General features: G+C 41.9%; 1 protein-coding gene across 2 annotated transcripts in view; it reads left to right on the top strand.

The window, feature by feature from the left end:
* Positions 1 to 3,764, top strand: part of GTF2F2 (general transcription factor IIF subunit 2) — a 127,865-nt gene extending 124,101 nt beyond the window's left edge. For both annotated transcript variants that reach the window (XM_084636579.1, XM_084636578.1), the window contains one exon: positions 2,933 to 3,764. In XM_084636579.1, the coding sequence (XP_084492705.1) occupies positions 2,933 to 3,052 (120 nt within the window). In that variant the 3' untranslated portion in view covers positions 3,053 to 3,764. The remainder of the gene's footprint in view (positions 1 to 2,932) is intronic.
* The last annotated feature ends 9,442 nt before the right edge of the window (positions 3,765 to 13,206 follow it).

Genomic DNA, 13,206 nt, shown 5'->3' with positions numbered 1-13,206 from the left:
TTGGCAGCCGGTATCAAGTGGAGTGCCCGAAGGGTCGGTCCTGGGGCCGGTTTTGTTCAATATTTTCATAAATGATCTGGAAGATGGTGTGGATTGCACTCTCAGCAAATTTGCGGATGATACTAAACTGGGAGGAGTGGTAGATACGCTGGAGGGGAGGGATAGGATACAGAAGGACCTAGACAAATTGGAGGATTGGGCCAAAAGAAATCTGATGAGGTTCAATAAGGATAAGTGCAGGGTCCTGCACTTAGGACGGAAGAACCCAATGCACAGCTACAGACTAGGGACCGAATGGCTAGGCAGCAGTTCTGCGGAAAAGGACCTAGGGGTGACAGTGGACGAGAAGCTGGATATGAGTCAGCAGTGTGCCCTTGTTGCCGAGAAGGCCAATGGCATTTTGGGATGTATAAGTAGGGGCATAGCGAGCAGATCGAGGGACGTGATCGTTCCCCTCTATTCGACATTGGTGAGGCCTCATCTGGAGTACTGTGTCCAGTTTTGGGCCCCACACTTCAAGAAGGATGTGGATAAATTGGAGAGAGTCCAGCGAGGGGCAACAAAAATGATTAGGGGTCTGGAACACATGAGTTATGAGGAAAGGCTGAGGGAGCTGGGATTGTTTAGCCTGCAGAAGAGAAGAATGAGGGGGGATTTAATAGCTGCTTTCAACTACCTGAAAGGGGGTTCCAAAGAGGATGGCTCTAGACTGTTCTCAATGGTAGCAGATGACAGAACGAGGAGTAATGGTCTCAAGTTGTAGTGGGGGAGGTTTAGATTGGATATTAGGAAAAACCTTTTCACTAAGAGGGTGGTGAAACACTGGAATGCGTTACCTAGGGAGGTGGTAGAATCTCCTTCCTTAGAGATTTTTAAGGTCAGGCTTGACAAAGCCCTGGCTGGGATGATTTAACTGGGAATTGGTCCTGCTTCGAGCAGGGGGTTGGACTAGATGACCTTCTGGGGTCCCTTCCAACCCTGATATTCTATGATTCTATGACTAAGATGCTTTCTGAGGTATTGAATGTTGATATTTAACAAATCTTGTGGAGTACTGGTACTAAGTACAGACTTGAGGTGACAAAAGCAAGGATCACTGTAGCAATCTGAAAGAAAAGGTTGCAACCTCTGGCTAAAAGTAGTGAGGAAAAAAGCAGTTGGTCACTGGTATCATCTGCACATCCAGAAGCAGCTGAGGATCCAGTAAATGAGCAGCACTGCCAATAGGCTTGAGTCATAGTCATGGAGTTTAAGGCCAGAAAGAGACCACCAGATCTGATTGCTTGTATATCACAGGCCACCAACACTAAATCCAACAACCAAAATTAGATCAAACGATAACAGCCTACAAGAGACTAGACTATTATGCACCATAGGCAGGGAATAGGAGGGACCAAGGTGCACCTGTGCCTGAGGCCCCCCATGGCAGGGAAATGAGATATACCCAGATAATCCTGGCAAGTGAGCCGCACTGACACCACAGAGGAAGGTGGAAAATCCCCAAGGTCACTGCCAGTCTGACCTGGGGGAGAATTCCTTCCCAATCCCACATATGGCGATCCCTTAGACCATGACCATGTGAGCAAGAACCAGCCAGCCAAGCACCTGAGAGAGGATGCTTGAAGCCACCTCAAAGCCCTGGCCCTCCCCATCCAGTGGCCCATCTCCAGCTGCAGCCATCCCTGCTGCTCCAAAGGAAGGAGATTTAAAAAAAAAAAAAAATCCAGAATACATGGGGGGTGGAGCGGGAAATAGTTTTTTGAACCCCACAGGTGGCTGGCTGAAACACGAGCTTTTAGGAGCATAAGATATAAACCACAAATTAGTTCCAAGGCTGCTAAGCCTGCACCTTGCCATCAGAAGCAACACGGTCATACAGTTGGACTCATAAATTTGTCCTGCTCTCTCAAAACTAATTAAGGTATTTTCCTCCACAACTTCTATTGGGAGGCTGTTCCAGAGCCTCACCCCTCCGATGCTTAGGAACCTTCTAATTTCCAGCCTGAATTTGTTCGCAGCCAGTTTTATACCCGTTTGTTCTTGTGCCAACAGTGTCCTTTAGCTGAAATATCTCTTCACCCTCTCAGGTATTTACTCCCCTAATGTATCTATTGAGGTGATTGGGACAGCTTGCAGTAACCTCCTGAAACTCCTACACTCAGAAGCTCACCATCAGCACATGTGACTTCCTGCCATATTTCCGAGCCTCTGAAGTTGAAGGCGCTTCGTCACTTGGACTCCTTTGTAGCATTGTAGTACTGTCCAGTAGAAAGATAAAATTGTCCACTCTGAATTTTGGTGTAGCTACATTTGTAAAGCATATGGTATCTTCGGCATCTTGCAGCCTTTTGATTTTTCTAATCTCCCAACAAATCAGTGTGCCGTGGGATCCTTCTTGCCTCCCGACCTCTGGGTATTAATGTTTTGCATTTACATGTGCTCTACAGATATTATATAATCCTCCTTCCTGGGATGTTAAGAATACTGCTTCTGTGACACTCCAAGCACCTGCTGCCCCAACATCTGACCCTTAGTTCAGCTCGCTAGAGGTGCTGCACTTCTAAACTAAACAAAGAGGCCAACTGAAGAATTGTCATAGTTGGGACTCAGGTGTTCCTTCTCCAGTTCCAAGGATGCATTCTTGACTATTAAATCTACTTCTGCTTTAATATGTATTGTAGTCAAGGGATTTAAAACCTGTCAGACATTCATTCAAAATGCAATTATTGCACAACTAATCGCACAGAGTGTCAGAAGTTAGTTCCATTAAACTATTAAACCTTATAAAGAAATTGTTATTGGTAGTTGTCAGATTATTTCATTTTCATTTTTATTAACAGTGTAAATGTGGGTTGGCAGATCGTGTGTTGTTTTCAATTAGAACTACAGTAATTGCGTGTCTTTCTAATTTAAATGTTTTGTTTCTTTTCAGATATACTTGAAAGAAATTTTAAGAGAAATAGGCATCTACAATGTTAAGGGGACCCACAAAAACACATGGGAGCTGAAGCCAGAATATAGACATTATCAAGGAGAAGAGAAGAGTGATTAATGTCACTGTTAATGAAGCAAACACAGAGGCTGTAGAATAATGGGACTGCGCTGAGGGAACGCTGCAGTTAAACAGACTGGACTGAGCACAATTCAGTACCAAGAGATCTTAAAAAGAGTAATACTTTGTAATTTGCCTGGCTTCATTTTTAAAAGCAAGTTTCTTGGATGTTTCTATACGTTTGTCTTGTTTCTGACAAAAAAATTACAAAATAAACTTGTATTAGATTTATCTTTATTAGAAACCTTTTGAGTTTTGGCTTTGTTTTTTAAATAGTTTTGAGTTTTGTTAAATATTGATCGCTTTAAAGTAAAATGTACTTTAGAGGGACCTGTAACTTTGTGTTTTGCATCCCAGCAGTACTGCGTTTTTACTTCCTATTCTACTGTGTTCCTTAGGGGCCTGATCCCGTGAGGTGGTGATCATCCATAGTTAATACTGATTGGGAATTTATGGGCACTTTGTGCTTTTTAGGATCAGTCTTTAGTCATGACACTCATGGTGATCCTAAGTCTACCTGAGAACAAATAATACTCAGTTTAAAAAAAAGCTCTTTACTAAACTGGTTAATGGGGAGAGGGGAACCACTACAGTTGATCACTGAGGAAAAATTACTACGGCCCCATAAGACCTTTAATATGTTTGTTTTTTAAAATGTGCTCATGTTTTATGTTTAAGCATATCAATAAAGAGAGCATTTAATTTGTACCAAATAAAATTATGTATATTATTGGGTGAATATTAGAGCTCTGATCAATTGAATTATATAGATATGAAAGGCTATTTTTAGACATAGTTTCTATCCCTGAGTTTGCCACTGGATCTCCCTGCAACATTGAGAAAGTCACTTAACCATTCTGTGCCTCGCTTTCCCCATTTTTAAAATGGAGCTAAATGCCCACTTTTGTAAAGCACCCAGCTGACATGTACTGTTGTAAGTGTAAAGTAGTCTCCTTTTATTTTTTTTTTTAAAGAATTGTTATATTTTGGCATCCCAAAATTTCAGGAAAAATAATGTGAAAACAAAAGTAAGGATGCATATGAATTAACTCAGTTATAGCAGTAGTTTCAGGTTGGGTGGAGGTTAAAGGCATTTTGTTTTTAAGCAGGGTCAATTTAACTTAATCTATGCCTTGGATATTTTTTCCCTCAAAACATTTTCCCACATCACTAAAATCTGTATGTCACTTGTAGACAGATGTCAATGAAATTGGAAAGATCTACTTAAAAAAAATTTTTTTTTAATTGTTAGTAAGAGTAAATACCAATGTTTTTATTACAGAGACAAGGGGGGTGAGGTAATGTTTTTTTATTGGAAGAACTTCTGTTAGTGAGAGAGACAAGCTTTCGAGCTTACACAGAGCTCTGTTTCAGAATGTCACAGCTAAACAGGAGGTGGAACAGATATTTTTATTGTCATTATTATGTTGATTATGGAAGAAATGCTTTAACAGAGAGGAGAGTCTTTCAGAATTGCCTGAAGGTGATGAGATTCTGTATTGTTCTGATCTGCACTGGAATTTTGTTCCACAGCTGAGCTCCTTCAGCCAAGCATGCTTTATCTCCAGCTCTGCAGTGCTTTTTTTCTGGACTTTCTCAGCTGCATTAGCCATGGATGGGTGTGGCCCATGGATACAAATGATGACACTGATGTGGCAGAGTCCTAGGCCACTTATGGCTTTGAAGGTCAAGGTGAAGGTAAAGGAAGTGGAGTAGGAGCCAAAGGAAGGACAGTAGCTCAGAGGCAAAGTTTCACAGTGGTATATCCAGTTGAGGTAAAAAAATATTTACTTGGAGTGAGCGCAGAGAAGAGGACTGTATACAGTTTACCCTGCTTACTTACCTTTTGCTTAAGAAAGGAAGAAAAAGCCTGATTAATTTTTCCAATTTAAGTACTTTCTATTGATTACCTTTATTTGATTGAACTCAGTTCTCCCTTATTGTTGTTTTTGGAAATATCCTGATTTCTAAAGTCACAATCCTAGTTATTATTTATTTGTTGTACTGTAGTGCCTAGGACTGTCATGAAAAGGATGCCATTTGCTAGGTGCTGTACAAACAGAACAGAAATACGTGTCTCTGTTGCAAAAAGCATGCAATCTTGTTCCTCTATTTGTAATTTGCCAATATTGATATAGAAATTAAGTCCAGCCATTGGCGTAAAATGCTCTTAATGGCAGTCCTGTGTGATTCGCCTAACAAGAATTGTATTTTTGATTTTGATGCATGTTAATTACTGTTTCATAATCTGTCTTCAGCTGCTCAGTGGTTTGGCAAAATATTATAGTTATAGTGAGATGAACTGATCAGTCACAGTAATACAAAAGAATTAAAGAAATTCAGTTATTTTAGTGATATGCAGAATGCCTGTTACTATAGGAACTAGGCACTGTTTACAGAAATTAAAAGCATATATGAGATAAATATGTATTATAGTAACCTATTCAGAATAGGCAACTAATGTTGCCAGAAATAAATTAATATCCATATCTTTGCAAGTTGATCCACCCAGGAGCCGGGCCACTGTGTTGTTCACAGGCTGAAGCTTGCAGGTGATCTTCAGGCATTGACCTAGAGACAGAAAAGACTTCAATCAGCTAATTCATCCATTTCCCTCCCTCTCCCTGGTTTCAGGATTCTTCCGTATGGTGTAACACATGGTGCTAAGCACCTCAAGTTTGTCTGAATTAGGGATGGGATGAATAATCCCTTCATATACAAATACCTACTAATCCCAAAATAGTGTTGGGATTCTAGTTTTTACTAGCTTTTTCTCCAGGGAGCTCCACCAACAGAAGGGGGAGAGGAGTGCCACTTGCCCAGAGCAGTCTGATGGGAGTAGCCTGGCTTTAGGCAGTCTGGTCTGATGCCCTGGTCTCCCTGACTACTTATTTATTCATTTAACCAGAGAGTTGCAGGAATGTCGAATTTGATTGTTCCTCCACTGACTGTCTTTTCCTGCTTGATGGTGATGCCTACAATAAGGCTGCATTTTTCTCTAATGCAGAGGTTCCTGAACTGTGATTCGCAAAACACATCCTTGCTTGGTCATCCCTGGAGAACTGGCCGGTCACGTGGTGCTGTTTCTCCTTGTATCTGCCTGCTAAATTTCATTAAATAAACAATGTATTTTTAGGTTTATCAGTTTCCCAATGTCACTTCGTGCTGGCAAGTTCTGTAGCTGCCACAGGGATATTACATACTCCTGAACAGAGGGAATATGGTGGCACAATTGTGTGGCCTGTGCAATAGTGAAAGAGAAGGGAGATGATCCATGAGAAGACCACTGTTAAGATACGACTCAAGCACTGAAAAATTGGGAACCCACCCTGTAGTTCATGCCATGACATATGTTTTAGGCTGTGTAGTAGACTAAGGATCATGTGCATGTGAAGTAAAATAAACATCAACTGGAAACGTCTGAAACTGCACGTTTTGCATTTAGTTCCTAAAAACAGCCTCTGAATATTTCAGACAATAAATGTTGAAATCCATAGCCCTAATTCCAACCCCAACATTATTTGTCACGTGTCAGCAGTGTGCTTGGTACTTCAAAATAAGACAACCCAGTCTCTGTCCCAAGTAGCTTACCCTAAAGATGACAGACAAATGGGATGCAAAAAGCTAGTCATCAGTGTTAGGGATATTGCACCCATTCAGCTGCACTGGTATAAATCCAGAGGGTAAACTCAGAGCAGCAGCTTCAAGCTAGGGCATACCACATCAGTGCAGTTATCCCAGTGCAAAACTCCCTAGTGTAGACAAGGTCCAAGCTTATGTGACTCATGATGAAGGCAGTGCAGGAATCTAGCAGTAGCAGTCTCCAGAAAATTATGTGGAAGATGGGCAGGTCTAACTTGGAATGTGCATATGTAAGTCTGTATATTCTAAAATATAAACTCAGAACACCGGGTTGGAGCAGATGATGCTAGACACTGTCAATTCTGGGAAGTTGTCGTATAAATAAGAGATGTTAGTTTTCTTTGTTGCACCTCAAAGGGAGCACCATGTGAATATTAAAAGTGTGCTGGCAGAAAGTCACACATGTGTCTATTGGAACAGTGTTACTGATTCTTTGACACAGGTATGAGCATCCTCATTTGGAGTGGGAACAGTGCAAACTAGTTGTTAAAATTCCAGTGAGTGCTCCTCAAAGCCTACCCTGTTTTGAGTCACTTCTGTATTGTCTTCACCAGCTGCTTTAAATTGGCTTTGACTGAACATACCTCCTGTATGTGTCAGTTCTGCCTACCCACGTTCAGATGTCACCATCACTAAGATGGCATTTGGTGAGTCATCATATTGACTCCCAGCAAATCATTTTCTTTGATTATTTATTATTCATGATTGAAAGCACTTCTGCAGGCTCATCCCGGTGAGGGTCCTTTCTCTGCAGTTTCCAGAGACAGTTCAGAGCTGTGGTCAACATGAGACACCTCACAGGGGCAGCCTGCCCCTTTGGTACAAACAACAGTGGGAACACTTCCCCGGAGCTTCTCTGCCTTGTGATCTTTAAACTTCTGTGAGAGGAGTTGTGAGTTTTCAGATTTTTCTACCTTTCAGCTCTAACCTTCTCCTCCCTTGGCTTGTTTATCCTCCATCCAACCAGCTACTTCTCCAACCAAGATTTTTCAAGCTTATTGTGCATAATCTGAGATACTTCCCCTTGCCCACTTCTCTCCCTGAGTGCAGAGGATAGAGGCCGACCTGCCATGAGCAACCCATGAATCCTCTCTCCAGAGTAGAAATGGGGAGACTGGGAGTGGGTGACGGTAGCTAGAGATCCTAACGTAGACTAGAATCTGGGATAAGAAGTAGTCCTGGTGCCTCTCTGGGGAAGAAGTAAAGGAAGAAGAAATGCAGAACATTAAGGCCTAGTTTACACTACAATACTAAACAGTTGCAGAGCAGTTGTCAGTGATAAGCTTAACACTGGGCACCACTGAGTTGCAAGGGTAGACAAGGAAAAACCACATTCAGCATTGTTTCAGCTAACCACTTACACCTTGTGTTATGAGCAAGGTTTGAGCACAGTCATCTGAAAGAATGCTGAACACAAGTGCTCTTGTAGCTAGTCCTTGCTCAATACCAATTCAGCTAAACCAATTGCAGACAACCATGTTCTCAGTGTTTTGATTCTGAAGCAGAGACGAGGCCTAAATGGCCATAAAGAGAAAAAGAATAAGAAAGGACAAAGGGTTGAGTTAAAGTGGCAACTGAAACAATGGAAGCTTCTTTAAAACAGTTGAATCTGTGTCAAATTGTTGCTGGGCAGCGTTTATTTAAATTAGTCAATAAAATGAATGGAATGTGCCTGTCAAGGCTACCTTGAAAATCAGTCAGTATAAAGGAAATGGGAACTCCCAGGAGTGGAAGAGCTCAGTAGCTTTACATTTGCTTTTGAAAATGATGAAACAATGATCCCCACACAATTGTGGTGGAACAGATAATGAAATGCCCTACTAGAATTAATGGCCCAGTATGGGGAAAGAGGGGGCTTGACCAAGGTCTGTTTACCTGCCTAGTAAGTTCTCACATTGAAAGGGCTCTGCTCTTTTGTTAGCATGATCAAAGGAACCAATGGCTGCGTTATACAGAGAATTTTAAAGTATCTAATTAATGCAGTAGGCTGAGGGGGAGGGGGAGAGAGAGAGAGAGAGAGGGATGCTCTCTGATAGTTTGCTCAATGGTGAGGCAGACATTTCTGTGTGTAAGACATCTAATAACCTGGAATCACTTAAAATCTCCTGCTTAATTCCAAAAGCATGCAGCAATGCCTTAGAAGTGAGGGGTGAGAAGAGCAATGTTCCCTGCAGGAAAAACCCTTCCTAACCCAGTCAGCTGCCATCACACACTCAAAAAGCCTGGAGAAAAATATAGCAATTAGTTAGTCAAAATGATGATGTGCCCCTAGAGCTGGGCAGACCTTTCCCTCTCCTCTCCACCTCTCTGGAATCCACCAGGTGATTTTTCAGTTTAAGACGGAATGAGCATTTTTCCATTCAGCTCTCGACAAAAATCATGTTAAAAATGATGGTGGGATTTCCAGTTTCAAGAGAAGCTGTGGAAGGCCTCAGCTGCTGGACATCACAGGGACAAGAGCTTGCACAGAAATGTCTCCTGTCTATGGCCTGTGGGAGCTCTATCCGTGCATCTGACCTGGCAAAACTCCAGCATGTGGACTAGGTGGTTCTTTATTCTGTTAGCTGAATTTCTAGACAAAATTGTCCTGTCTTCTAAGTGCTGTGGGAGTAACTGGTGAGATGTCGGTGGCTGCTGGGTAGCTCAGAAGAGAGAAGGGGCCTACCTAGATTAATGTTTGAAATTTTTACAGTTTCATTTGTGTTTCTGCTTCTTTGGTGTGTGACAAACAACCCAGTATGTGTGGACTGACCTGTCCCAAGTCAGAGGGACAGACCTTTTACAGACACCTCGCGTTTTTCTGCTTTTCTCCTATCTTTAATGCTATGATCCTGTTTTTTAAATAACATCTGAAGGCCCTTATGCCTTGTTTGAACTAGTGTTTAAGGATCTGGTAACACAATATTTACTTGGGCAAAATTCCTATTAAAGTTGATAGGAATTTTCTGGGAGAAAGAAGCATTATAGGGTCACATCCCAACTGTTGTAAACCTGGAAAGCAGCTTACCGTTGTAAACAGCAATGACTTTCCATAAAGTTTTCTAGTAACCTTTAAGTAGCAAAATGTTTCTCAGAGATTGTTGTCTGTAAATGTTATATGGTGATACAGTCCATCGATACGTTATATCTATTGGCATTATTCCCTCCCTCCAAACGTCTACAGTGACAATGTATTGTGACATCTGAAGAAGTGGGGTTTTTACCCACGAAAGCTCATGCCCAAATAAATCTGTTAGACTTTACGGTATAACCTAGTGTCCCATCACAGAGTGTGGTGAGTTTTGTGTAAAACTTGGCATGGACTCTTTGGGAGCTATTTATCTTGGTTGTGCCAAGTCCAGATCAGGAGCATCCCATGGAAGAGGCTTTTTACATCTGACTTAATAGTGCTACTTTGTTTGAGGAGAAAAGCCTAGGACAAACACATCTGTTTTTGTAGTACACCTAGTACAATGAGATCCTGATTCATGACTGGGGCTTTGTGGTACTGCTACAATATAGATAATGCAAAGTAATCAAATGCTAAGTGAAAATGCTGCACACTTTTCCACCGGAGTGTAACTGCCCCAAGTGGACCATTCTGTCATTGAGCCAGTCACTCTGCGGCTGAATCTGGCAACGGGGTCAATAGCTAGTTTTTACTCAATGTTCGCTTTCAAATATATTCAATAAAACTGTACCACGTGAAGTGCAACATCAAAGCATCAGGAGTAGGCCTGCTTACCTGTCCCTAATCCAGCCCCAATTTCCAGCTACTCCAGCTACTGGGGAACTATGTGTCCTAGCCGCCCCCGCTTTCCACTCAAAACTGAGCAGTAGTTTGGTAGATTGAGCACAGACTAGGAGATGAGACTTTGAGGTTCTGTTCCTGTCTGGCCACTGGATTACAGTATAACCTTAGCCAAGACCCTTAACATAGATGCCTTATTTCTGTAAAACTGGGCTACTAGTGCTTAGGCAGATTTGTAAAGCACCTGTTTGAAATGTGCTGTATAAGGCGACAGTAATAACACTAACTGGTCCCAGGGCCCCAGATACAACTCTCTCAGCCTCCAGCAGCAGTTGGGTACCAGGAGTGGACTGTACAGCCCCACACACCTTCTGCATCACTTGATGAACATTCTCATCAGATTTCACCATTCTCCTCCACTTTGACAATTGATCTGCTTCCTTAATTGTCCGTGGCTGTTACGAGTTCCCATTACCAGCTTCTGACTAACCCTTCCCAATCTGCTTTAAAAAAAAAGCCACCTATGCCCAACTCAAATAACTATAAATAAATACCCTCTGTCCCTGAAATGTTGGATATTAATACAAATTCTAAGTATAAAAATCAAAACCTCCAACAAGAAAGCAGACCACAGGGTTGGCAGGACTCTGCTTGATTCACTGATGAACTGCTGGACCTGGTTAGAAGCCTCTCTCTCTTCTGCCCCCTTAAATTTTATTTGTCCACATATGTGCTGAACTGGGGGTGTATTCCTTTATCTTCAGACTGGAATCTACCAGCACAGGTTCTTCACAATAATCTAACCATGATATTAAAGGTGACCTGCAAAGATCTTTTTTTAAAGTGTGTGACTCTTTTGTTTCTTTATGATGTAAATGTTCTGGATGTTTTTTGATTCGTCGGTTTCTTTTCTGCTTGTTTGTTATCTTGGAAATGTTATGAAGATGAAGCTTTTCTTTGGAAGAGGGGAGAATTGGAGGAGGCAGAGCTTTCTCAGGCTTTCCTTTGAGGAAGTGAGTTGTTTAAATCTTTCCTAATGAAAGCTGTCAGTTTAATATTTTTTTAAAAAGCTCATTTAAATGAAAGAGTTTAAACCACCTGACTAAAAATCTCTTCTCCCCTCTCCATCAGGGGTTCTCACAAGGCCACTCATTCTCCAAAGTGTCTTCCAGCAAAAGAGAAGTCAATATGTGATATTTCTTATGGAGACGGGGAGTATCCAAAAAAATTATTTGCGGGGAAAGGGAGGTTAGGGGGGAAAAAGGGGTGGGGGTGGGAGGAATGAAGACTTCTTATACATTATAAAGAACCGAAAACAAACAAACTAAATGAAAAACAGTGTGTGGGAGGGACAGATTGCATGGGGGAGGGATAGAATATTCACTGGTTTCTTTTACAGGTCACTTATGCGGTTACCTTTATTGTTGGGAATTGTACTCCAGCCAGCCAGCTGGTGTGTTTCCAGTGCACAATTGCCAGTTGGCTCCCACCATGCAACAATATGGCCCTATATCTCCCACATCACCTCTTCTGTCAGGTATATGGCAAAGCAGCACATGGGAGTAGGTGTTATCCACATCATATGGATGGGGAAACTGAAACACAGGAATGGTACATGAACTGTACAAGGTGACAAACCAAGCCAACAGCTGAATAGGGAATAGAGTCCAGATATTTTTATTGCCAGTTCCCCTACTTTAACGCCATGGCAATGCTGCTTCCTCTAACATAGGTGGACTCTGTTATTACCCACACAGGGATTTGGCCAACAGTGTTAAAACTTCACTGTTCTCATGCATGGTTTTAAGTGGTCAAGAACTTGATTGTATGTCTCATCTGACAAACCCTAGCACAAGGCAGAGTCATTGGTTAGGTACTGATTTAGAAGGAAGTGACTCACCAGCCTTACTTGCTGCATGTAAATGTAGCTTAGGACTTGTCTACATCAGGGAAATTAACCTGCAGAGCTATACCAGACTAACTATGCTGCAATAGCTCCCCATGTGGACACTCTATTCAGAAGAAATTTGGTGTAATTATTCTGAAATAAATACAGAAGGGAATTATTCTGAAATAAAATCTTATTCTTGAATAGCATCCACACAGGAATAGTGACGCTGGCTAATTTCCCCTAGGTAGACAATGCCTTAGAAGATTCACACTCAAGCATTGACCTGGGTCAACCAACTTAGCCTGTGAGATCTGACAGGATCCTAATGAAAGGCTAAATGGCTACAAGCTAATTTGTATGAGAGAACTTGTATTTTGAATCATCTGGACATCCTCTCATCCTCTTGTGTAAGTTAACACAATACTCTACTGACCCCGGGCATGGCCTCCTTATTAGTCATCAGAGGCCATTAGAAAACTAACCTAGATATAAAACTGCCAGGCTATATCAGCATTGCAGTAGTCACAGTGCAGCTGTTAACTTGGGGTTCTGTCTGCCATATTTAGGGGACTTTTTGTGGTAATGTAACCATCATCCCCAAAGCAGCTGACCAGTAGAAATATTTGCATACATTAATCACGAAATGACATTCTGGCTATTTTAATTCTTAGGAAAACTGAATAATTGCCCGGTCTTTGGGTGTGTGTGTATGGGGTGGTGGAGGGGGTTATCTGATGTGCAGGAAAAAGGGAAGGGCTTGGCTGATGAGATAGGGCCAGGAGGAGTCTAGAGTGGAATCAGTACTTTTGCCTGTGACCTGTATGCCTGACACCTACTGTCAGCTGATATCTTCCCAGTTAGGCCAGGAAGATAACAGGGTGAAAGTGGGGA

The sequence above is a fragment of the Lepidochelys olivacea genome, assembly GCF_965140295.1.
Source record: "Lepidochelys olivacea isolate rLepOli2 genome assembly, chromosome: 1".
NCBI classification, from domain to species: Eukaryota; Metazoa; Chordata; order Testudines; family Cheloniidae; genus Lepidochelys; species Lepidochelys olivacea.
The sequence above is the reverse complement of the archived record's forward strand: the minus strand, read 5'-3'. Positions and strand labels throughout refer to the sequence as shown.